This window comes from Chelon labrosus, assembly GCF_963514085.1.
Source record: "Chelon labrosus genome assembly, chromosome: 11".
Taxonomy (NCBI): Eukaryota; Metazoa; Chordata; class Actinopteri; order Mugiliformes; family Mugilidae; genus Chelon; species Chelon labrosus.
The window spans coordinates 11044376-11071261 of record NC_140344.1 but is presented as its reverse complement, the minus strand read 5'-3'; the positions used below and the strand labels follow the sequence as shown (position 1 = coordinate 11071261).

The 26886-nt window shown below is 42.1% G+C and overlaps 1 protein-coding gene across 1 annotated transcript; it reads left to right on the top strand.

The window, feature by feature from the left end:
- Nucleotides 1-562: 562 nt before the first annotated feature.
- Nucleotides 563-24989, top strand: LOC311495778 (neuronal cell adhesion molecule-like). Its single transcript, XM_084555366.1, has 29 exons — nucleotides 563-1201; nucleotides 2183-2288; nucleotides 2822-3015; nucleotides 3396-3518; nucleotides 3975-4145; nucleotides 4703-4759; nucleotides 5827-5938; nucleotides 6045-6229; nucleotides 6389-6523; nucleotides 7072-7215; nucleotides 7328-7439; nucleotides 7526-7692; nucleotides 8105-8252; nucleotides 8415-8539; nucleotides 8816-8845; nucleotides 9616-9717; nucleotides 10692-10889; nucleotides 11843-11913; nucleotides 12080-12305; nucleotides 12452-12567; nucleotides 12652-12841; nucleotides 13823-13945; nucleotides 14344-14520; nucleotides 16762-16821; nucleotides 17069-17185; nucleotides 18709-18870; nucleotides 19530-19661; nucleotides 19821-19899; nucleotides 22564-24989. The coding sequence occupies exons 1-29, from the start codon at nucleotides 1117-1119 to the stop codon at nucleotides 22808-22810; spliced, it is 3894 nt and encodes a 1297-aa protein (XP_084411492.1). The 5' UTR covers nucleotides 563-1116; the 3' UTR covers nucleotides 22811-24989.
- The last annotated feature ends 1897 nt before the right edge of the window (nucleotides 24990-26886 follow it).

The following is a 26886-nucleotide window of genomic DNA, read 5'->3' as shown; positions in this document are numbered from 1 at the left end:
TGTTTTACTCATCGGCTTGAGAAGTGTGCCTGCATTCGTATTAATAAAATATTTTGTGACACCACTGAATTATGCAGATGAGTATGGATTAAAGTGAGCTAATTTATTTTGACTTACCACTTATTATGATTCTCTGACACTTATGATTACCCTGTTATTTCAGCATTTGCATTTTTCCATTAGACCGTTTTAGCTTTGTCTCAAAAAGTGAAGATGTGATGGGCCAGCATCGAGCTGCCTGGCAACAGGTGAAACGTTTATACTGTGGCGTGTGGACAGCACAGGATAGAGGCTTAAATAGATTACAGTGTGTAACAAAAGAAAATCCTCTGCTTGATTAACAGTCGATCAATGGCCAATTAGCCTTTTACTAGTTTGTACATACGTGCGAACAAGTCACCTCGGCTCAACCTGAGCCCCCCGTTGAACTCGTACCATCTGTGCTCACTAAACAGAGATGTCAGAGATCTGAGATCTGTCCAGTCACATGTGATATCTCCCACTACAGCGATCTCATGAAAGAATGATTGGTCTGTGCCTGAAATCTGACCTCATTGTAGATCACTTTGCTGCTGGCGCGGTCAGTCAGTCAGTGAGTCAGTCAATCAAAGTGATGAAGCTGAGAGCAAAATGGAAAGTAAAGTGAGCGTCCCCTTTTTCTTGTCCCTTGGCATGTCATCTGCCGGCTGATGTGATCGATAAGGCAGAAAAGTCTAATGGCATTGCGACCACGACGGTGATTAGCCGAGCAAAATGAGCCCATGTGGGCCCCGTCTGCCCCTATTGAAATGCACTAGATCAAAAACATAGCTTCCAGCAAACTGCAGCGCATGGCAACCGGCATCGATCTGTGGTCGGAGCTATATGTGTCTGTCTGGCTCGTTCTCTCGTTCTCTCTCTCTCTCACACACACTGATGAACACAGAATAGAACAAACTCAGTATTATGATTGATGGCTGCAGTGGCTGGTTGTGCTCTTTAACCCAGTAATATCTGTCCTTCTTCTTTCCTTCTTTGCTTTGCAGCTGTGAATGTGCACGTGTCCTCAGACGGTTTGACAGAGCACAGAGGCGGAACGTCATTGTATTCGGGGACAGACCTTTGCATCGCACACCGATGATGGAGAGGAGGAGGATGGAAGCAGCACTGCTTGTGCTGTTCCTAGGACACCTCACCACCGCGCTGGAGGTCCCACTAGACCGTAAGGCAACAGATCCAATGCTGGATGTTTTAGTGTTTTTATATAATTCCATCTTGCACTATACTGTAGGTTACATATATCATGTTCTGCAAAACAATTTAGAAATAATGGTGACTCGTTCTGCACTAGGGGGCGGATACTAATTTTCCGTCCAATGAAATGTTTTAGAAAATGTTAAAGCTGACCAAACAGAGCAAACTGGGTTCTTCAGGAGGGTCAGCCTCCTTGACTCTGTTTTTACAGGAAATATATAACTGTTGACAACTGAATGCCGGCATTCATGTGTGAGAATCTAGCTTTGTCCAAACCGTGCTGTGAGGCAGAGATATGTCAGGGAAGTATTTTCCATCACTAATGTCTGGTTCTCTTTAATGTCACAATGTTTTATTTCTTGTTTGCTGATTCTTGGGGGAAAACACTAAAGTTCTGCAAGAATGTAAGTCTGGCACAAATGCGAATTCTCTGACGAGGTTGTGCTTCGGTTGTTTTTTTGTTGTGCAGTGAGGCTGTTTATTATTTCATTGCATTCTATTTAGTCTGTTCAAAGATGCTGCGTGTGATTTGGAGTGGCCTGTTGCATGCATTGATTCCTTTGTTTCTCTGTGTGCTGTTTTTGTTTAAGCGTGTTTCCGCACCGGTAGAACATTTTAGCAATATTGCAACCAGCATGAGTTTTTATACCATTTGTGTTGTCATAGCCCATTAGTTGCCTACCCCAGCGCTGACAGGAATACATTAGGCACCGGATCATTGCAATAAAGGGAAATGTACCTGAGCGTTCTGCATGCCTTTCTGCGGTTGCACATGTTGTGAGAGTTTTTTTGTGTCTGTCAGCAAACAGCTGTCTGGTACCTTTCAGTGTGGTAAGTTTGCACGTGATTGCTAATGGCTGCTTGTGTGGTCAATACAGCAGCAGAAAAAAAGGCTTAGATATGCAGCAAAGGTCGTGATTAACGTCAGCCTCTCTCTGATCACCTGTAGTGCCGCAGCCGCCGACCATAACTCACCAGTCCCCTAAGGATTATATCATCGACCCACGAGAGAACATTAAAATCCACTGTGAAGCGAAGGGGAAGCCACACCCCAGGTAGGAAATCAGTGAGCTGAGATTCTGCATTCACAAGGCTGTTAGATGAAGGAAATATCTCCCAGGTGGATTTAACCACCACCTGTCAGCTCAGTAAACAGTGCAGCTGACAGCTCCAAGTTTTCCAGGAGTTCACTCTAAAAAATGACAGTCAAAGTTTTGGTTTATTCAAACTTTTAAATAAATAAAAAACATGCTGCCTGTGCTAGAGGAGGATTTTAGCAAATGCTTCAAATTAATGAAACATCTAACTGTTTGCTGGTACTGCATGCACACACGCTTACGCTTGTAAGAGCCTCATTGATAAAATGTTTCTCAGCCATTAACGTTAGCTTTACCCTAAGATCATACACCACCATGAAACCCTTTTAAGAAGAGTTTGCACACATATTACCATTACTCAAAGTAGTTAGCTGATTAAGAAAATACATTTTCAGGGCTCTTAGTTCTATTTAATTTTATTGTTACTGAAACACAATAGTTAGGCCATGAGTGATCATTAGCCACGTCGTTACAACTCTCTGTTTCGTCAGTTTCTCCTGGACGAGAGACGGGACCCACTTTGACATCGACGAGGACTCCAATGTGAGCTTGATGCCCCACTCCGGGACCCTGGTGGTGGATATCAGCAGAGAGAAGGTCGACCATTACGAGGGGGTTTATCAGTGCACAGCAAGGAACAAACATGGAACCGCTGTCTCCAACGATATAGTCGTACGGCAGTCCAGTAAGAGCAGTCTGGTGTATTCTTTAAGTCATTTTTCTTTTCATTCATTTTCCTGATGCCATGCACATCTCTCATCACATGAAAATCAACTCCTTTCTTTTCTTTTTCTAACAATTAAGTCACATTTTCCATCTTACGAGCTCTTCTGGAAGGTAAACTTTGCGCAAAGAACGATGCATGTATATATATTGCAGGCCCCGATAATAGATAGAGCTGTATCCCCCTTTGTATTTTCCCCCTAGCGTATTATAATTCAGTTAGTCATCATCCCTTTCAACTCTGCCATCTCTGTCATCATGTCAGCGACTGTTCATCAGCGACCCATATTTAATGTCAAATTATGACCGCATTATGTGCGTATCCTTCTCCAACCAATCCAGGATCTCCCTTGTGGTCGAAGGAGGAAATCAAGCCAATCGTCGTTCAGGAGGGCGTTTCCTTGGTGCTGGAGTGTCGACCCCCTGCTGGCCTCCCTCCTCCCATCATCTTCTGGATGGACAATAGTGAGCCACTGCTGTCTATGAATAAATGTTTACTAGAGATATTTCTCTACTGATATATCTAGTATCAGTTATCAAACATTTCAAACTATTAAAAGATCTACATTTATGCAGACTGGTAGACTGACTACGTGATTTTTCATTTGGGACATAATAGAAAATAATGGCAGCTTCGAACAATTTGAAAAATGAGTCAACAGCTTTTAATAGTACTTGAAAATTGTCATCAAAACTGTAAATATTTGTAGCTTATGAACAAATACACATCTTACCATTAAGCTGTGAGGTTTAATGTGTAGAAGTTACATATACATGAATTATACTAACCGCCGTAAGGCATTTTAATGGAAATATCCAAAAATAATTCCACTGCCATGCACAGCTTCACCTCCTTAAACACTGCTGTGTGTACTGAATATAGGTGTAACCTAAATGGACTTAAATTGTTTTATGTTTCAGACTTTCAGAAGCTGCCTCAGAGCAAGAGGGTGTCCCAGTCCCTGAACGGTGATCTATACTTCTCTAATGTTCGCCGAGAAGACTCCAGGAACGACTACACCTGCTACGCCCGCTTCCCGCACACACAGACCATCCAGCAGAAACAACCCATCACCGTCAGGGTCCTCAACCGTAAGTCTGACTCTGCGTGTGTGACGGAGACGAGAGCGCCGAAATCCACTCAAGCTGTAATGAGCCAGAATGACTGCGGCGAATGGAGTGTGACAGACTTTGTGTGTAATGCGTGTGCGCGAGAGGCAGTTCATTTACAGTAGTATGTGCGGGCGTGAGTGCGTGGGAGGGGAACAACGTTTCCCATCTCTGATCCCATCCTCGGAGACGCCAGCGGTCGCCGTCCCACTGAAAAGACATATTGTCAGGGGTTGTCTGCAGGCAGGCGTTCGCCATCACTTCTGCGAGACGTTCTGTACACACATTCTCCACCAACAACAAAGGCTGCTCTCATTCAGTCAAGCATTTGCAGTTGACGTGACGACAAGTGCTTCCCGCTGGATTATCGTGACGATCAGTCCGATCATCTCAGACTTTTTACTCGTGTGAAGTTCTGTTCTGTTGGTTTTAATTGTGAACACTGTCATGTTAATATGTCAATGCATGTTCTTTTTTTTTTTGTTGTCGTCATGATGATTTCAACTTGTGGCGTGTGTGATTTTTCTGTTGTGTTACAGTGGATGCAATCAATGACACAGTGGCAGCTTTTTACAATGACACTGATTTATTTAGTGGTGAGTTTTGGCACCCCCTAGCGTTTAACCCTCGTCGACCCAGATCTCCGATCTCCAGCTCTTCCCCACTTCCACTAACCTTTCAACCCAACTACCCTGAGGCTTTCTATAATCTCACTGATTTATTTAGTGGGGAGATGTGGCACCATCTAGTGTTTATCCCTAACATAGAGCTGGGATCTCTAGCTTCCCCACTAACTCTACCACTCAAACCCAAGAATCCAAATGAATTCTGTCCCTCTGTCACTCCTGCTCTATCCAGTCAAAACCCTTTTGTTAACTACCCACTTCCTCTTATGAGGAGTACTCACTGCATGCTGATTTCATTACAGACTGAACTCACTGTGTATCCTGAGCGTATCTTGAAAAAATAATAAATAATTAGGAGGTAATTTAAGCACATTAAAATGTAATCAGATGCTGTTAATCAAGTCTTTAGTGCGTACATATGTTAGAACTCTCTGATTTCTTTGTCTTTCCTTGGTCAGACTAGCGGCTGCAGTCTCTATTTCCAAAAATAGATCTTGCCTGATTTTAGCAATATCTTTCTGTCACCAATCATTTCCATTTCACTTAGTTTCTCTTTGGCTAAAAGGGCTTTCTTTTGTCTCCTGGTCTAAATAGTCACATACAAACACTTTGATCTTGATCAAATTCATTAAAATGATGCCTATATTCTTAAACACTTACTCTGGAATTTATAGTATTAGTTTAGAAGATTACTTTTCTTGCCAGTTCCACATAAGTTCTCCATGCCTTTAAGTTATAGATCTACTTAATTCTCGTCTTCTTTATTCAGAGGGCAGGTTATTGGATTGGTAGTGAACAAACACAGCAGCCCTCAAATATGAGAATTAGTTTGCAGTGAAGTGAATCAGTTTCTGTGCATTGAAGGCCGATAGGAATTTCATTACATGGCTGTGTGTGAAGGGAGGTTAGTGAATGTGAAGGAACAGATTGGCCCTGGATCTTGTCTTCATTTATAGTGTAGGAGGAAGAGAAGGTAATTTCCTTGCTTCTTGACTCACTATATGTGTGTGTGTGTGTGTGTGTGTGTGTAACTACAGAAGCCCCAACGGATGAGAGGAAGCCAACCTTCCTCATTCCATCTGGCCAATCCAGCTCCAAGATGGTGCTGAGAGGACGCATACTGGAGTTGGAGTGCATCGCCGAAGGACTGTAAGTCAAAGAGTCCGCCAGTCTTGGAACGCCTCAACTGCCCATCTGCTTTGGTACTGGGATCATTTTTTTTTGTCTCTTTCCCCCTCTCTTTCTTTGAATCCAGGCCCACCCCTGAAATCTCCTGGACCAAAATGAGCGGTGATCTCCCGGCCAAGCGCACATCCTTCCTGCACTACAACAAGACTCTGCGTATTATGAACGTCTCAGAATCGGATGCAGGAGATTACCGCTGCACGGCCAGGAACCCCCACGGCCGAGCGCACCACACCATTCATGTCACGGTCAAAGGTGTGTTCGCGGTTAAAATGCACAGCATCCCATCACAGCGGCTGCTCCTTTCCGTCTCTCTCTTCTTCCATCTCATAATTGATTTATGCAGATGCCAACAGGGCAGTGTGCTCAGTGATTAATTCTCCAGACTGCTGTTATTATCTGTTCTACTTTCAGCTGCCCCTTATTGGATCAGTGGCGCTCCCAGGAATCTTGTTCTGGCTCCAGGAGAGGACGGTGTGCTGACCTGCAGGGCCAGTGGTACACCCAAACCCTCCATCACCTGGGCTATGAATGGCATCCCCATAGAGAGTAAGTGCAACCTGCTCCACTGACTGAAACTCAATTGACTTTGAAAAAGATATAGATGTGTAGATACACTATATCCTCTTATTCACTGTTCATGGTAACCAAGTTAGTGGGTTTTAATTTGTAGACGCCTTCACAATGTGGTGCTTATTGAATGCCATGATTTAGTGTCCACACAATTTGCCAACTGCACACAAAGAAATTGTGAGCCAGAGAAGTATTGACAGGTGGATTTTTGCCACATTGGACCATAGACAGTTTATAAAGATGGACTGACCCTCTACAACATCACCCCTAGTATTCCTGAAGAGCAGCTCTGAAGCTTAACGTGGCTTGGCTGTGTGACTAAGCCTAATTCCAGGTCAAAAATGGGCAAAGAGGTGGCGTGTGAGCGGAGTTGAAGCATGCAGGTGATGCCTAGCAGACTAATAATGACCTGTGAGGGCATCTATCTGTCACTCAAAACGGCCACGCCCTATCTCTAAGCCTTGGAATCATCCAGACTCACAGAATAAGAATTATAACTTGAACTCCCTGTTGTACATGAACAGATTCTCCCGCCGATCCGAGCAGAAAGGTTTATGACGACACCATCATCTTCTCCAACATACAGTCCGGCTCCAGCGCCGTGTACCAGTGTAATGTCTCTAATGACTATGGCTACCTCTTGTCCAACGCCTTTGTCAATGTCCTCTGTAAGTTCATTACACAAAGACGCATGCATCCATTTGAATTCGAAGCTCTGTCTACCATTTACATTGATTCCTTGAGTGTAATAACATTGCGATAATTGCTGCCTCGCTGCAGCGGAGCCGCCCAGAGTGCTGACGCCAGCCGACAAAGTCTACCAGGTCATCAAAAATCACCAGGCCTTGATGGACTGCTCTTCCTTTGGCTCGCCCATCCCGAATATTACGTGGTGAGTTTACCGAGCTTTTAACAGAGGGAAGTGTTGTGTTACGGCTCTTCGATAGCTCAAAGAAATGGACTCTGTGCCTCCCTCAGGTTTAAGGAAAGTCGGTCCAGCACCCTGGATGGAGACCCTTACATCCTGCACGACAACGGGACTTTAGAGATTCACGTAGCTCAAGCCCGAAACACTGGCAAATACACGTGCGTTGCCAGAAACAGCCTTGGTATTTATGAGAATCACGTCTACCTGGAGGTCAAAGGTGAGAGTGTTCTGAAAGTCTGAAATGATTAACCTGAGTGTGCAGCTATTCCAGTGTCATGTTTGTTTTCTCCACAACCAATCAGAGATAGTTGGAAGAGTCAAGAGTCAGATGTAATATTCTGAAAATAATGACAGAAAGTCTTGCCATGCATAGGCATCCTATACTATGTAACATACACGTGCAATTACATTTACATACCTTTCACTATCACTTGGAAGCCTTGGAAGTTTTGACCGAGCATCTGACTTTGTATGCTTCCTGTTTCTTTGTTTTCTCTCTATGCAAGCATCAACGCTTGTATTTTTTAACATTTTATAAATGTTACCTTTTTAGTCGTGCCTTTTTTCGCATGCTTTGATGTTCTCTTTTTTTTCTGTACCTAACCTCTTTTTCCCCCCTCTACCATCAGAGCCCACCCGGATCCTGGAGCAGCCGGAGTACAAAGTGGTCCAGAGGGGTAAGTCTGTGGTGTTTGAGTGCAAGGTGAAACACGACCCCACACTCACCCCCACCATGACCTGGCTCAAAGACGACGGAGAGCTGCCGGATGATGAGAGGTTAGAGCCGTTTTATGTTTGGAGACATCAGTCTGTGTTTGCACTACATCTATCTATCTATCTATCTATCTATCTATCTATCTGGTTTAAATGCTCATTCTCAGATTAACTAATTGCTAACCAAGTTAAATGATGATGCGCCTGTCTGAATATTTTGCACAGATTCGCTGTAGACTCTGACAGCCTCACCATCACTGATGTGACTGAGAGCGATGAGGGGGAGTACAAATGCATCATGAACACCACTCTGGACCATGATTCAGCCAGCGCTACCCTCACTGTTGTCGGTATGTAACGCTCTGCAGAGGCTCATTGTCACTGACTTGTGAAACAAACTCACTAGCGTTGCCTCTCTCCCTCTCTACTTTGTCCAACACGTATGCAGCTCTTCAAGGTTAATTGCCTGCGAGTTTACTCGAGCATCGGGGCAGATTTAGTTAGCTCTTGTGTCAGCACTATGAATATCTGATTGTGGCCTTCTTACTGAGTCAGGTGATCTTTGTTTTCGTATGGCTGAATGACCACTAAACTCCCTATTTCACTCCTGCCCTCGTACCTGGCAGAGGGCACGCCACCGCCAGCTGTTTTCCACGGTAAACTCACAGCTCACATGAGCACCCAGATGTGCTCTGATGACACGGGCTCCTGTTGCTTGTTGGATGTTTCTGTTAAATGCAGCATGTCGTGGCCTGAAAATCCTTTTTGTTTTCGACAGTCAGAAAGCTTTGTCATCGTGCTGTTTCTCTATTCATTTTGACGTTTCGTGTCTGCAAGGTGTTTTTTTTTTCCATAACATTTGTTAATGTGTTTTAATTTTTGCACAATGCTTGAATGCATTGAACCACTGGTGCAAACACTTAGGCAAAGCAGGAAGACATTTCCAAGCTAAGATTATTTATAAAGCACATGTCACCCCATTGCACCACTTGAGATGTCTTCATACGCACCGCTTCCTCATCGCTCATTTACTCCAAGCATGCTATTCACTTTATCCTCACATTCCAAAACACGAGCATCAATTAAGACTCGATTTCATGCAGAGCGATTATGGAAGTTGAGCATCGGTTGTTTCATATGCATGGTGCAACGTCTGCATGTGCATCATATGCCAAATAACAATGTTAGATGGGACATGTAACGAAATAAAGGAGTAACTGAAAGGTGTGCTTGATAATAAACAAACTTGGGCATTAATGATAAGTCTAGTGTTCCAGTAAAGAATTAACCGGGCCATGGTAATTGTTTTTGCTTCATCTTGTTGTAGCATGAACCCTTCATATCGTGTAAATCTAAAATGAAGTCAGTGTGAACATAATACCAGGCGGATGTGTTGATGTTGCTGCCTCTGCTGTGTTTCTCCCAGAGCGTCCCGACCCCCCGACTGACCTAGAACTGACAGACCAGAAAAAGAGGAGTGTTCAGCTCACTTGGATCCCTGGGGATGAGCATAACAGTCCTATTCAGAGTATGTGTGTGTGCTGTCTGCCTGACTTTCTGAGTGCATTATAATACACATACTTGCCAGTTCATTAGGTACACTAGTGAAAGCAAATACATTCTAATATAACAGTCCTGCACTAAATCCTAGCTTCATGAAGGTCATTTGTTTGCAATAACAGAGAGAGCTGTTGATTCAACTGTGTTTTCATTTTGGGAGGCTGTGCTTTCTATTACGATTGTATTGTGTTCTACCGATATGTGTTTCTATTATTTTAGTCAGAGCTAAATAACAGAAACACTTTAGTGTTTAATTTAATCCAGTTTAACACCACCACAATCTACATCCTTTCACAATGGTCATACAGTTGAATTACCTCCTTTTGCTGTTTCAGCGTAAACTGAACGCTATAACAGTTATGAAGCCAAGATTTAGTGCAGTGAACTATAATGCATTAGTTTTGGCAAATTAGTGTAAGTAATTTATTATATACAGTATTTGGCCTTTAGCTGGCTCTTCTAAAAAGTTATCTAGATTAAGTCAGCCAGACCTATTATAGTTGGTTTTGTTGTTATTACAGTTTTTTTCATTAGTTTAAATATTTGTTTTCAATTAGGTTTAGTTTTACTCAGCATAGTTTTTTTTAGTTTAGTTTTTATTAGTTTGAGAATTCGTTTGAGTTTTTTTTTTATATATATTTATATGATGGGTAGGGGTATTTGATAAGGGCAAGATTCTAGGAAGTTCAGAGCAGGTATTAAAAAACACTGTAGAAATGTAGTCATGTGGAAATCCCAGTCGTAATAATGCTTGGGTACAAATTTGACCAAACTGAACAAAATTAAGACATCTCCTGTATTTTTCTTGAAGCTGCAAAGTTCTGCCAGAGGAAAAATATTTATGCATATTCTGGCAAACTGTGCTTTTTTAAATAGTATAATTATACTTCTATGCTGTCAGATAATAAACACATGTAAAGTAATTGTCTTTTTTTATTCCAGAATTTCTGATCCAGTATGAAGACTCACTGCACCATCGAGGTCACTGGCATAACCTGACAGAGGTGCCTGAAACCAAGACAACGGCTCACCTCAAGCTGTCGCCCTACGCTCACTACACCTTCAGAGTCCTGGCGCTCAACGCTGTGGGCTTCAGCCGCCCCAGCTTCCCCTCCAGGATGTACAAAACAGAACCTGCAGGTGCGGAACCAGCTTGACGCCTCATGTGCATGCAGTTTTTTATTTTTTAGCGTTTTTCTTTGATTGTGCCACTCTGGTTTAAGTGGCTTTGAAATTTTTATGTTGAAAAAGAAAAAGTTCTGAAACGCAAAAACCCTCTGCTTTCACAGGGGTTTGTAGACTTTTATGTCAGTTTAAAGATAAGTGTTTCCTTCTTTCTTCATTTCACAAGAAGATCAGTGTTGCTGTTCTGGGTTTTATAATGGATGCGTTTCACGGCAGCCATTTTGAAATTTCAAATCAGGCGCTGCCTTCAAATAGTACTCACAAACTCGTGGTTACGTCACTGGAAGTTGTGAACACAAAACTCTTGGCGTTCAAGTGGTAACTTCAGCCATGAGTGGCCATGAGAATCATTATAGTCACTGAGAGCCTAGAAGCCACTGAAGCTAGCTGTTTGGCAAGCTAGCAGCCGAGTAACTTAACGCAGGAAATGTAAAGGCGTAATGAAGGATGAGGATGTTGGGAATATCATTTTGCTCAGATATATTTATAAAATTATGAAGAAATTCTGTATGATTAATTACAATATGTTAACTTACCATCCCCTTTCGCCATTTCTGAAAACGTTAGCAAACAAATCACAACTCTGAGAAAATGTCCACCCACAAGGTTGTGAAAACCACAAGAGGGCGCGCGTCACACTCTAGTTGACTCGTGGACATGGCAAACATGACATAATTCGAGGACAGCCAGGGTAAACACAGGGTAAAGTGATAACATTAATTATGGCCATGTTCCATTTAGTCTGGTTAGGACCCTGGTACTGAGCATGCTGGCTCTCTGTGGCACCACATTAAATGGAATGGGAGCATAATTAATTTGATTTATTACACCTGTGTTTACTCTCCTTTGTCAAAATGGCTGCTGTGTAAAGGCCCTGTTGTTCATTTAGTCTCTAATATGTTTTCCAGCTCCAGACGAGAACCCATCAGGCGTGCATGGGTTTGGAACAGAACATAACAATCTCGTGATCTCCTGGAAGGTAATGAAGTAGCATAAGGCTAACCATTTTAACCACAATAACATAATCTCCTTGAAGCATGGTTCTGTAATTTTCTGGTATATATATGAGCTTTGTTTTCGTTTTTTCTGTATATATTATCATATCATTATATTTTCGTAAAAAGTTAAAACTTTCTTGTCTTTAGCCTCTGTCTGGCCTCCAGTCTAACGGTCCAGGGCTCCGCTATAAAGTGATGTGGAGGCAGAAGGCAGAGGGCGGTAGTTGGAACGACGCGACTGTGGCCAACAGCTCCAAGTTCGTTGTGTCTGGAACGCCCACATTTACACAGTACGAGCTAAAAGTTCAGGCTGTAAACAACCTCGGAGACGGACCCGAGCCCGCTGTTGTCCACGGCTACTCGGGAGAGGACTGTGAGTTAGGCCGACTTTTTAAACTCTTCAGACAGCGGCTGTGTGTGAGAGCCTGTGGGGATACACTGGGCTGTGTAACATTTACTCGGTATGTTTCCTCTTTGCATTCAGCTGTTGTTGTGTCGTGTTCCTTGTCTGTTGTACAGTGCCAATAGCAGCTCCAGAAAATGTGCAGGCTATCATAGTAAACAGCTCTCTGGTGGAGGTACACTGGGATCCTGTGCCCCCTCATTTAATACGAGGACACCTCAAAGAATATAAGGTACAGTGTGACTGAAGGCATGCAGTGTTAACATATACGACAATGTCACCAACAAACATTCAACGTGCTAACTGGGTCTTGCAGGTGTATTACTGGAAGAACCACAACCACCACGAGCACAACCCTGTCATCCTGACCTTCAGCGGGAACCACAGCCACGGCATGCTGCCTGGTCTGCACCCCTTCAGCCACTACTCATTCCGTGTCAGGGTCTGTAACGGCAAGGGAGAGGGACCCCCGAGCCCAGTCCAGCAGTTTAAGACACCCGAGGGAGGTAAGAGAAGGAAGACACACCCATGGCCACCAAGTGGTGTTCCTCATAATCCTATCCCAAACCCTAAGTAGAAAAAGAGACAATCAGAAAGACTTAGGCGTAACTATATTCCTTTGCCGAAACATTAGGAACAGCAGGACTGGTACATGAGAATACATTTGTTTTCACTTGTGTATGAACAGACAAAGGAGTGTATGCATCACTGCTAACTGGAGTGTCAGGCCTCAGTGTGAGAATATTATGAATGGTTAACAAATACGAAGGTGATGATTTTCCATATATTTCTTTTTTATGTGGATACAGCTCGCTGGAACTTTAACATCATAAAACTTTATAGAGCATTTGATGGTAAAAACTTTCCAATGCAATGCAAAACATCATTATAAAAACATTATAATGAGAGATGTTGTTTAACAGCTGACAGGTAAATTCAATTTAAGGCTCCAGCTGAAGGTCAGTTATTCATGTATTAAAGATTTGTTTGTTCAAAGCCTTAAAAAATACAGTGTTTTGTGAATGAGAATTTGTTCTTCTGCACAGCTATTTGTTCTCTCAGTGAGAATTGCTCATGTTAAGTTTTTTGTGTGTTTCCTGCTTCGTTAAAAAGCCTCCGTGTTTGTGCGCTGGAGGCTTCAAATATCCTCATCGCATTGGTGTAAAGACCCTGATTTTTGAACTAGTTGTAATTTCACAAACAATTTTCGTAATGTTTTCAAGGGAGAGGGAAGGTAGCAGCTCAGATACAGATGAAGCAGATGAATGTGAAAACATGAGCATCATTCTGCGCGGGGAAGGTCAAACATCCATACCGAAAAGAGAATAATCAAACACGTTTCTGACTGGAGTGGGACTTTAAGTATTAATTTGTGCTTGAAGTGAGACCCTGAAACCTTTAAACCTGTCAGTGACATCTCTTCTGGAGCTTTGGTTTATTGAACTGGTTTGATTTATGGAGGCTTCCTGATTTATGTCTTTCTGCAGTGCCGGGGCCTCCTTCTTCTCTGGCAGTCACTAATACTAACCTGGACTCTCTGACCCTGGAGTGGACTCCTCCTCATGAGCACAATGGACACATCACTGGCTACACCCTCAAGTATCAGCCAGGTGAGCCTTTTGTTTTAAACAGCTGAGGTTTTGTACGTTTTCTTAGTGAATGTCACCTTCCTTCATGTAGTTGTAGTTTGTACGTCATTCTTTTTCATGTCTTGTACTGTCATTCTGTTCAGATTGTTAGATACAGATAAATAAAACGTAGAGCATTTTATTTTGCATAAATTACAAAAACACAAATTAACCAATCAACTCTTTGGTCACTCCTGCCCTTTATTCCTGAACCCCACACCTCTGCTCCAAATGCTCCCATTTCCACCTTTTTTATCACTTACACTCCACCTACAACCCCCTCCCCTCCTCCACCTCCTCCTCCTTCTCATATCTCTGTTCAACTTACCTCCCAACTTCCACCCATTATCCACCTTGTCACCCATCCTTCACCCCTGTAGTCAATAACTCCAATGAACTGGGCCCAGTGGAGGAGCTGGCCCTGGCCGCCAATGAGACCTCAGTCACTTTGCCCAACCTCAAGCACAGCACACGCTACAAGTTTTATTTGAATGCGAAAACACACACTGGACCAGGCCCCGCCATTTCTCAGGAAGCTGTCACCATCATGGACGAAGGTAAGTCAGCAAATACAGACGACAAGTAAAACTTACCTCCTAGCCTCCTAGCGTTCGCGTTTCTTCCACTGGAAGAATGGACAGATATTTAAGCTATTTATTCAGTTATTTGATTCTGGTAAAAATTACAGATGTTACATGTATGTTTGATTCACATTAAGGTTCATTTGAAATCGGACTATGACCACATATTATTCATCAAATGACGAGCTATCCTTTATAGAGAAGTGATGTCCTGTCCCTTCAAGTGGACACACCCGGAGTTTATTTGAAAAGAAAAAGTGCACTGAAGACAAAAAATTTTTCATCCAGTTTAAACTGTAAATATTTACCGGTGTAAAAGATGTTGCACGTCCAGAAAATCTCGGATTATTGTGAAGATTATTGTGAAATCTAAAACTCTGGAGATGCTTAATAATTCAGTTAAATTCAGATCACTTTATTTGTCCCCAAGGGCCAATTTAAAAAGGCATCAGTAGCTAAAAATAGACACAGTCACAATCAATAGACAAAGGCATAAAAACATCACCCACAGTACTGCATACAACAATCCCAAATGATTTATAAAGTGCTTCAATATAGCATGCATTTGTGCATTTATTAACATTTAAAATGTTTTTGCTTTAAAAAATCTTAAAATAAGAAAGACTTCACACCCAGAAGCTGCATAATTAACATCATCACCGAGTTCTCTCTCCAGAGCTACAGAGAACTGCTGAAGATCAAGATAGATAGGAGCTATTTTCACCTGTTTTAATACTCACTCCCTGTTCTGAAATGTGCCAAGGTCACAGTGATGTTGATGACACTGTGCTAGAAGAAATTTTTAGTTCACTCAGCAGTTTCATACAAAACACTCTGGACTTGAATCATTATATTTTAAACTGACAAACATCCTAGGTGTAATTCATGGTGTAATTAAACGGATACACTTTTGTTTTTTTCTGAAAAGGCGCAAGGACTTGGCTTCTCTATAACTATGATGGGTCAAGATGAGATTATTATTATTGCAGTTTTTTATGACTATTCATATTTAAATAACTTTATTTATAATGAGTAAATGTTGTGTCTTGCTAAAACTGTTTTTGAAACATGCGGTTGATGCTAATGTTGTGATATTTCCAGTAGTTTCTGGTGATCTGTAAGCAAGATAGGGAAATCAAACACATCCTTGATGAAATCAGACTTGTTTGAATAAAGCCTGGTGTACTGGAGAAGAGTTGTGCAACACGTTTTAATTTTGACTCTTTCACCTTCAAAGCTTGCACTGCTCTTCTGTGTGTACTCAGTCAAAGTTAGAATTCAGTTCAATACAATGAAGCCGTGTCACCATTTTATTGACTAGTTGACAAAAAGTCAATTCACAGCAAGCAAGCAATTTAAAGGCTTTTATCGACCGTACCATCTATTCACCAAAAAGTAACTCCACTTGTAAAAATAGTCATTATCTTCAGCCTTTCTGTTATGTGACTTGTGTTTGTGACGTGTTAAGTGTACTGTAAACTGCACAATATTTCATAGCATTTTCTTTTCTTTTCAGCACTTGATGTTGCATGAGTTTTTCAGTCATGTCCATATTCAAGATGGCTCGTGCCTCTCAACCAGATTATCTTATGTGTTATTCATTTTTACATTACAAAACATGACCACGTAAATGTCTCACCGATACAGTGTGACACAGGTTGGAAGTGGTGGGGGTCACTCCATAATGACTCATGTCCTGTTTCTGTGTCCTGTTTCTCTCTGCAAGCTCTAATATCACAGGCTGACGTAGATCCGTATCTAGGTAGAGGTCTGTTTTACAGATACAGCCATAGCTAGCATGGCTTCCTCATTCTCCACCTCCACCACATACTCCAACCCAACCAAGATGCTTGGCTGAGTTCAAAGCTGGGGAAAGTTCAAAGCCTTGTAGATAAAGATGCCTTGTGACACATGAGCCTTGTGGTCTAATGCAATGTGATAAAACTAGATGAGTCTTTTCAAAGTGCTTGGCTGCTTTTTTTATTTATTTATTTTATTTTAACCGTGCCTTTGGCGCCTTTGACCTCTTCTTACCTCTTTCACGGCAGCTGCTGGTTATGCTTTCCCGCTGCATGGCAAGCGTTTGCTGGGCATGCCAATGAACTGTGTGCTCTGTGTATAATGACTTCAGTGGCTGTGATGTCTGCCTGTGGAAAGTGTCCGTGTGCGGTCTTGTGTGTGCGTTGCCGTCTTCACCCCTCTTCATGTTGTCTGCAGGGAACACCCAAACCTCTCATCCCATTGCACCGTCTCCTCCACGCCGTCCACCCCACAAGGGTACAGATTATGTTGTGAACTTGGTGAACCACATGTCTGATTAGTTACATAATGAGCTTTGTGTATTCTTTTGTTTCGTTGGTTTAGTGTCCCAAGTTGCAGTTGTTTAGTTTGTTTAAGGCTGTGAAGGTTTAGATTCAGTGACGCTAAGAGCATGTGATGGGACAATAATTAAAGCATTTTCCAGTTTTTTGATTGTTATTTGCAAGACAAATCTTGACGATTGTCTTTTCCCTTGTGTGCTCAGAGCCTGAGAGTCCTTTTGGAAACGTTAGTTACTCAGTTGGAGAAGACGGGGCCCTGATCAGTTGGGAGTACGAGGGCCCGGAGAAAAACTTTTATGTAGAATACATTGTGGAAAACAGTAAGCAAAACAACACACCAATATGTCTGTTAGTTACGCGCGTAGGTGGCAAGAGACTCCTACTTCAACACTGGCTTGTGCAGGTGAATAGAAATATTGGCAGTCTTGCTGAGGCTGGCTCCTGCCAACACAGACCCAGATGTGATAAACAAGGCTCTCTGTGATTGGACTGCTAATTGCTCAGTGCGTTATTGACGAGAGCTGCCTGCATTTCCCATGACAGTCGGGATGGAACTTATGTAGACAAACGTAATAAAAAACGGCACAAACATTGTTGTTATGCCAGCCGAGTTTGACTGAAGTGTTCCCCATTGTTTTTATCCACCTGCAGAGGAGGGAAAACACTGTAGTATGGCTCTCTCACACCTACTGTTTAATGGATTCAATTAGGCAATATCATAATAATAGATGACAGTAATTTAGAAAATGTTGTTTGAAATCATCAGGAACAACATATTTCACATTTAGCTCATTACTGCTTGTGAATGTGCGGCGGCCCTGAGTGCTCAGTGTTCTGCGCTCGATGAAAACACATGCAGGTAGACAAAAGAGAGAGGACATCACTGCCAATTTGACAACACTTGTACGGCATTTAGAAGACAAGAGTCTCCAGCTGTGCCAACATCTCAGGATGTTCTTGGTTTGGAGCTAAATGCTAAAATGTTCAAAGTGACAATGCTAGTTAGGAATTTAGACAAACTCCAAAGTCAAGTATTGGTTGGATGAAAAGTATAATGATCACTAGAGTTAAAACAGTTCATCGAAACTTAAATTTCATGGCAGTCCATTCAGTTGTTGAGTAGGTTTCATCATAAATGGGAATCACCAGATGCCCAACTAGAAAATGTTAGTACAATACTTAAGTCATAATGCAAATATGCCAACTAGGGAAAACATTTTTTCTGTTTCAGATTGGTTGGTTGGTTGGTAGCCAACACAGTCATAAAAACCTGGCATGTAATGTAAATGCTGTATGCCCCTGGCAAACTGAGCGTTCAAATACGTTTGGACAACTGTGCCACCTTTGCTGACCTCACCGGGGGAAACTCAACAGCACCATCTGGTGGTCTGAAAAATCTATTGATTATATGGTCAATTAATATTTGCGATGTAATTAATTAAAAAAATCTGTCTTTGTCACTTTTCCGTGGCCCCCTCGACGGCCACTGTTTCGTACTTGCATATCCAGTGTGCTCTGTGCAAGAGACTCCATGCAGTCTAGTGCTGAGCTATGTTTTCTCATTCACTGATCCATATAGAGTCATATTGTTGAAAGCTTTTCTCGATTTGCATGTGCTGAAGTTGCAGCGCATTGAGCTTCCAGGGCCGCTATATTAATTCATTCATCAACTTAATGGATTTTTAGAACTCCATGAATATTAACTATTGCCTGAAGTATAATGCCATCCCAGTAGATGGTTTTTTAAGACAATTAGTTCCCATAGTATCATGACCCCATAGCCCATTTCACGTTGTGTTCGATCCGTCAAACATGCCTCTCTTCATGAACGTCCCTCCTGCAGGTGATGGTGAAGAGGAGTGGCAGAAAGAGCCTGTGAATGGCTCTCAGAACGTTATGCTGAAAGGCTTAAAGGGGGGCCTGTCCTATAAGGTTCGCTTGGTGGCCAAGGGTCACCACGACCAGCCGCTCCACAGCTCCAAGGAGCTAGTGGTCAAGGTCCCAGGTGAGGCAGTTCTTGGACGGCCGCCTCCGTCTCGACATGCTCGAGCCCGGCCTTGCACCGTGCCGTGTGTAGAATGTGTAGTAGATTGTGCTGTTGTGTAAATATGACCGTGGATTTAAGAGACGTGTTGTGGTCAGAACCCCGTAGTGATGTAGCGTTATTGCGGCGTGCATGCTTGTGTTGTTTAATTTTGCATAGTTGATGTCAGTCTTGTACTGTAGATTTGGGAATTCCAAGAAGTGGATATTCTAATATAGATATTCATTATGTGTACAGTGCTATAATATCCAACCTAATGTCACCCACAGTAAAATTGTTTGTGTGTAGTTGTGATGTCTCTGTGTGTGTGTGTGTATGTGTGCGTGTAGTCGTGATTTCTGTGCACTGCTACTAATATGGGTCACCATTAGTATAACCCAGGAGATTTCTAACTTGCCTGACATGAAAGCTCAGCTTTCCAGTAACAATGTGCAAACATGATCCACTCTTGAACTGATATTTTTAACCCATAGGTACAACGTCTGCTAGAACAGTGTAACTGTGTAACTATTTTAGCACATAATTATAGATAATTGTCTCTATTTATCCTTGCCACTGGGGAAAAGATGGGAAAAGAGTGCAATCACAAATGTAAAGTCTTCTTTTCCTCCTCTGGCCAGCTGTGGCGAGCAGACAGGTGGACATCGCCACTCAGGGATGGTTCATTGGCCTCATGTGTGCCATTGCTCTGCTCATCCTGATCCTTCTTATTATCTGCTTCATCCAGAGAAATAAAGGAGGGAAATACCCTGGTGAGTAGCAGCATAAACACCAACTACACGCTCTCCTGTAGAAACCCACACTTAAATGTTTTCAGTTGTGTTTAGCTGCATTTTAAGATGTTAACAATTGTTGTCTCTTGTTAGATTTTATGAGGTAGTTTGTCTAAATTGCTTCCTCTGTCTCACCAGTCAAAGAGAAGGAGGATGCACACACAGACCCAGAGTTCCAGCCCATGAAAGACGATGACTGTCCTTTTGGGGAATACAGGTGAGAGAAAGTGCCCAGGCCTCTGGAGCCCCCAGAGCCCATATTACCCATCAACCCTTGCCCCGTGCCCGCTTTCTGCCCAGATCTGCTCTCTCTGGCTGGGCTGGAGCTCTGTACTCCGTCCCTCTTCTCAACCCTTACAGCTGACCAATAAATGAAGCAGAATCACCAATAACACAAAGTAACAAGAGGAAGTGCCCCAATCTGAACTTCCACAGCGGTGAAGCACAAGATGTTTTTATTTTATTTTCGGGGGAATTCTGGGACGTCCTGGATGCTACTTGTGTTGGACTCTTTTGTGTAAGCTTGATATGACATTGTGGTGTCATTTGAGAAGCAGGATTCTTCAGGTTTAGGGGGATTTAGGGGTTTTGGATGTTTTAAAACTACAGATAAGACTGTCAGGGGGAAAAAAAAATAAGATAAGCTACATTCATTTGCAACATATCCCAAACTGACTCCAAGCATTGAATCCCATCCCAACTAATAAGCTATTCATGTGCATCGTATGTCCAGTATATATAGTATTAACACTTTGCCTGGTGGATTGCTACTTACATACATGACCCTGATAGGATTGAAAACCACTGAAACAATCATTCCTGCCAAATTACAGCAGTTACCCAGCTATGCTCGTTAGCATCCTCTCTCTAGGCTGCTTCTCCAATCGCACGCAGAATAAAGAAGAATGAAGCACTTTAATTCTGTATAGCTAGCATTTTGGAATATTGTTTTTTTTTTACAAGTCATTTTATAAGATGGTCTTGCTTTTATATTTTATATTACTTTTTGTATTATGTATACATGAATCTGTTCTATGGATTTTATGCTGTGATAGATACATATCGATATAAAAGCATATAAAACATGTGATGTGCATGGTTTTAAAATGTGACATACTGTATGAGATTTTGCTCCAGGCAATAATGTGTTGAATGGAATCATTGTTTATATATAAATATACAGTATAAAGATGCATATGGATCTAATAGGAGCTTATCAGCATGTTTGAGGAAGCAATCATCGTGCCAGAGCTGGTATATGCTGTTTCTAAAGGGACGGCTTTTCTTTACTAGTTAAAATTCTTCAAGGACATGACTGGTGGTATTCTGCATTTTTATTCTGACCACAAATTCTGTAAATGAAAATACGAGAATGAATGTTTTATGTCCATGCTGCCACTGTAGACCTAACTGTTTCAATACAAGTCACAAATGTATAGTTTAATTAAATTCAGAAAAGGAATTCAGAAATTCTTCTTTTAATTGCAGCGGTTTTGGTATAAATAAATAAATAAATAAAAACTTGGTTCACTGTAAAGAATGAATAGTCTGTCCAGAGTAGCAGTGTGGCTGTATCAGGCCTCTGGCCTTGTTGACAGTAAAAAATTAAATGCAGAACACCACCAGTATTTACTCCCAAGAGGACCTCGACTCAGATAACACAGTAGACAAATCACAAGGCAAAGTGTATAAATATTATAGTGCCTTTGTGAGAGTATTCTTTATATCCATGCTGCTTCATCACGCCCAGCTGGAACCTAACGGTATGTCAATAAAGGCATAACTTAACTCAACAGAGCTGTTCTTGTGTGACTGTAGGAGAGCATCCTCAAGGTTCAAACTTCACTACATGGCGCATTTGCCTGTCAAAGTGTAAAATAGAGATATAAAATCTTCTCAAGTGTGTGCAGAGTGCAATAATGTCAAGGAATGGCTGTTTGTGTGGGATCTCAGCTGGATGTCCTGTCATCCGATCGCAGGGTGTAGGTCTCAGGAAAGGTAAGGGCGGTGATGGTGCGTGGAGGGGGTGGGGGCCATCATCGTGTTGTAAGTCTAGCATGTAATGAAAGGCCAGTGGTTAATTCGGTCATTGTGGAGAAAAAAAACTGCTCACTAGGTTTCACGGCTGTCATCGAGTTTAACATTTGGTCATAAAGCCGTCATCATGCACCGTGCTCCCACAAATCATCAGCCTACAGCTTTACTGTGCTCGTCCTTTCCTTTAATTGCTTTTGCACACTGATTATTATATTTGAATTGAACAACATTTCAGCATTATGGTGGCTTTGTGATTATATCTCATTGATGTTCAACTCGTGTGTGTGGAATGTTTTGGAGTATCTGGTATCCAAAGAAAACTTTCTTTGCAGACTCTTCATGCATTTTGCTAATCTGTGATTATCATGCTTGCTTTGGGGGATGTTTTGGCTGAAACCTTGCTTTTCAAGTTTTATTCACATCATTGCGTTGGAATTTCTGTTTTTCCATCACAACCTCTGCCTTGGGGACAAAATGCTTTTGTCAAACAACACATTTGCCACTTCATATTTGGTTTCAGGGGGAATTTGAACAGGGTATGATTGCTTGAGCTTTATTCCCCTGTTGCCTGACGGAAACCAACTTATCATTCAGGCAGTTGCTACAGTTTTTTTAGACATGGAGCAAATCAAATTCAAATGTAATTCTTGTGCAGTGGGCACAAACATTCACTGCTACATATTAATGTGATGCCTTTGCCACTAGCTACCAAACTCACAGCAGGTTGTGGCAAAAGCAGCGTTTGGCAGCTCAGTGCTCCGTCTAAAAAAGTGACCACTAATCTCCTTGTTGCATCTGTCACATCATCTCATCTGTAACACCTGCATGTTATTTTCTCCTTCAGTGACAATGAGGACCATAAACCGTTAAAAGGGAGCCGCACGCCGTCTAATGGGACAGTTAAGAGAGACGACAGTGACGACAGTTTAGTTGACTACGGGGAAGGAGGAGACGGACAGTTCAACGAGGACGGCTCCTTTATCGGCCAGTATAGTGGGAAGAGCACCATCAGGGACACTGCTGGGGGCCACGAGAGCTCTGAGGCCCCGTCCCCTATAAATGCCATGAACTCCTTGAACTCTTTCGTGTAGCCGAGCGCTCCTCACACACCAATACGAGGCGCTGCACTGACTGCTCGGTCCCCGCATCTTCCTCAGAGGGCTGTCCCAACACCGCATGGCTTTATGATCGTACATCCATCCACATATCCACACATGGCATAAGAAACGCAGACAACTCATTGAAGATGTTTTCACTTGGAAACCAATGGCTAATTATACCCTACACAGCATATGGGAGGGACGCAGCTCAACCGTAACTTTGATTTAAAACCTAATATTTCCTAAATCCATTTATTAATTAACTCTTTGATTTTAACACATGTTGCATTCTTACCAGGATCTCATATGGGCTATGCAGTGCTTGTCTGACCTATATTTGTTTATGTTAATGGTAATTATACTATCTGCTATGTTCAAATAGTATCCAGTGTCCAACTATTACTCCATGTATTTTTCCAACACAGAAGCTTGTACCGAAATCTGTGATAATGTAATACACTCATGCATTAAATGAATGTATTACATTTATATAATGCATTTACAATCCACAAAGCAGATCATGTACAGTGTGTATTTATATATATATATACAGTATATATAAGGTGAACATCCTGGAAACTGAAATTTCGGAACAATGCATGCAGCTTGCACCGATGCAATCTCATCCACTCTGGTAGACTCACCTATGAAGGTGGAATGCTGCATGGCATGTCACATGACCTCATGACCTTTGCCCTGTATGTGACGTCCTCTTATTGAGCTTGATCTGAAGGTCAGTATGGAGTGTTGAGGGTGTGATAGCTTGGTTTCAGTCCCTGCCTTCAGTAGGTAGTGCCTTTTCCTGAAAAAACAAAACAAAACAATGATTCAATCGTGAAGTCTCTTTCCTGAGTTCAGTAATTGGAGCAGAGGCAGTTGTAAATTGCAGAAGTAACATCCCTGGATGGATAAGCTTCAGAAGAGGACTCGGCCGACTGGTGAATAATTCATACATTCTTGATATCTTGTTTTAAAAGACGCCTCCCGATGCCTTGAGACGCTGGCTTTGATTCCTCCAAGAAGTTAAACATGCCCACACTGGACGAGATCAAAACATCGTTAAAAACCACTTCTGATGCGTAAATCTGCAGTCATTGTGTTCAGTACCTGACAGTATTCCTGCAGCGTATTCCTGTGAGTGTGTGTCTGTGTGTGTGTGTGTGTGTGTGCATGTGTGGAGGCGGTACATAATGGAGTTCCTATTATAGATAACAGTTGTTCCCTTGTACTAACTACACTTGAGGGCCTTTGGATGGGATCAAGGTTTCTTTTCTCTTAACTTGCATCAAGTTTTTTTTTTTTTTTTTTTTTTTTTAAAGACGTGTAGAATATTTGTTGAATTTGTAAATACCTTAATCAATTGTACAGGGACAAGCAGCTTAAGCGCCAATATTGTGCATGACATGGCTTAACTTGTTGATAGGACTGTATTAAATAGAGACTACGTGTAGAGAATATATATATAAATATACACTTTCATTCTTTTTTTCTTGCCGTGCACATTGTACATTTTATTGTAACTAACTGGACAGAAAATTGCATATAAATTTGATTGTTTTCAGATTTGCTTGACAGTGAGTTAAACAACTTTGGCATTGCACAACAACAATTTTCTGACGCACAGAATTCTATTACACTGATTTGTAATTGTTCTACGCAGCCCCAGTATACTGCCAAAATAATGCTCTTTTCTGACAGTATTGCAAAATGGTTTTGTATTTAAGAATTTGTACTAACAGATACTTTCTTTGTCTCTATTTAAGTTTTTTTTTCCTTTTAGTGCAAGTATGAAATTCAAGCTAAAGGAAATATAATGAATGAATAAATAAATATCTGCTTTAAGTTTTCAGACTCTTCACTGTCGTCGCCCTTTCCCGAGATGAGTGATTGAATGGATTTAGATTCGGTGATTCATAAAAACACTTATTCGGTCTCTGCATGTTAAGTGCTTTTGTACACGATGTAGCAATAAATGATTCACTGGCTGACAGCGATGCCACTCAGTAAAGGTGACATGCCCCATCAGTATGCTACACTGTAGCCAATTCTGTGACAGAGGAAGGAGAAGTGAACACGATTTTGCACAGCAACAACTACAGCAGCGCTACTAAAGAAATCTCTCCTTACTGGGAAAAATACACAGATCAGGCATAACATTATGACCACTGATAGGAAGAGTAAATAACACTAACCATCTTGTGACGATACAATGTTCTGCTGGGAAACTTTTAGACCTGCCATTCGTGTGGATGTTACTTAGACATGTACCACCCACCTAGACCAGACCGGGCACCCCCACCCCATAGCAATGACACTCCTTGATGGTAGCAGCCATACCCAGCAGGATGCAGTCTGACACAGGCACACACACAAAAACGGTTTAGGAACAACTCAAAAAACATGAAGAACAGCACAAGGTGTTGACCTGGCCTCCAAATTCACTAGATCCCAAACTGATCAAGTATCTGTGGGATGATCCACAGAGGCCCCTCCCCTCAACCCATAGGACCCACACATCCCAACAACATTCTGTTGCCAGACAACACAGGACACCCTCAGAAGACCCATGTCCATTCTCTGATGAGTCACAATATTATTTAATGTTGTAGCTGACTGGGTGTGTATGTGATGTAATATATAATCACCCATTACTCAAGTTCATTACTTGAGTAAATGTACATGATTGCCTCACATTGGCCCATCTTCTCTCAGACAGGGTTGGGGAACATTTAATATTTTATGAACCTGAAGGCAATCATTCCAGATCAGGTTTCACTCCCTCAAAATTAACACCCCGCACACACCACACACACGCAGCTACTGCTTCAGCTGTGCAATGAGTTGAAGCTGAGGGATATGTAAATACAGATGCCTACACCCGCCTCAGTCTCCTTAGTGTGAAGCTTCCATGGAAAGGCCTCATGGAACACGACAGTTGGGCGCCATCCTTTTTTGGCGCTCACTTGTGGCACTTCCACTTCCATTACGGTCATATTGTTGGAGTAATAGCGAGAGAGCCTGCCGCCATCTGGTGCATTATCACACGGCAATGGTGTCAGGAAGCGAGGAATTATGGAATCTAGTGTCTTGGAAACGCTCTCTGAAAAGGATTTTGTAAAATTCTTGTTTCCTGATAAGGTGCTTGAGTGTATATGACTGGTTAACTGGCTTTGCTTTATGCACAGCATTTATAAATTTGTTTCATTTCTTGTCCAAAAATGCGGCTTGGATCCAGCGAGTGCATCGCTGTGAATTGCAATAGGCTGAAACTATGTCTGTTTTATTTTTAACCAAAATAAATGACTCTGTCTCAGCAGCAGTGATCTCAGACCTTCAGTGACAGGATTCATTCATCAATTTGTGTTTGACAGATTTCACCTCGAGACTTTACTGCCATCTAGTGATACCAGGCAATCCTACTGATGGCTGGACAAAGCAACAGGCTTTTAAAAGAGAAATATTATCCCTATTATTATTTTGTACATGATTAAATTGGCAATTAAAGTGCAATGCAATTTCCAATAATATCTGAACCATGATATATTGTATTTAATTTGCTATGCAGGCTATATGCAGACCCTAGGTTTTACCCAGCAGTCTGTAAGCGTATGAGCATACGATTTTTTATTTTTTTGTCCCTCTGTTGACATTGCTGGTCCTCTATTATGTGGGCTTCCTGTAAGAGGCTTAGCTCTTTTTTTCCACGGCAGCAAAATCACATTATTTCTCCGTCGATTGGTGATCATTGCCGCCAAACAAGCAGCTGCCCCATTACCCTTTTGAACCCCACCCACTCCCCCCTCCTGCCGCCACACATCAACCCCTCCCTCCATCTTCTCATTCCCCATCCGCTCCTCAGTGGAATCATTCTGTGTCGGCTGTACGTCTGCCACAGCATCCATCAACCATTCCCAGTTCCTCCGAGTCCAGGTCCTTGATTTACAGCTGGGCGGAAAGCCCGGTTTGAATTGATCTACAGCTGGTTTTATGTCTACCTAGAGCCTGCTTTCAATGGCTAAAAGATCATTACATGGTCTCGTTGTGATGTCCTGTCTCTAAACAACCAG

Excerpts from the sequence above, each read along its gene's own strand:
- LOC311495778 (XM_084555366.1), top strand. The coding sequence starts at position 1,117 with ATGATGGAGAGGAGGAGGATGGAAGCAGCACTGCTTGTGCTGTTCCTA. Across the intron at positions 13,946-14,343 it reads CACCCTCAAGTATCAGCCAG|TCAATAACTCCAATGAACTG; the intron begins GTGAGCCTTTTG and ends TCACCCCTGTAG. Across the intron at positions 19,662-19,820 it reads TAAAGGAGGGAAATACCCTG|TCAAAGAGAAGGAGGATGCA; the intron begins GTGAGTAGCAGC and ends CTGTCTCACCAG.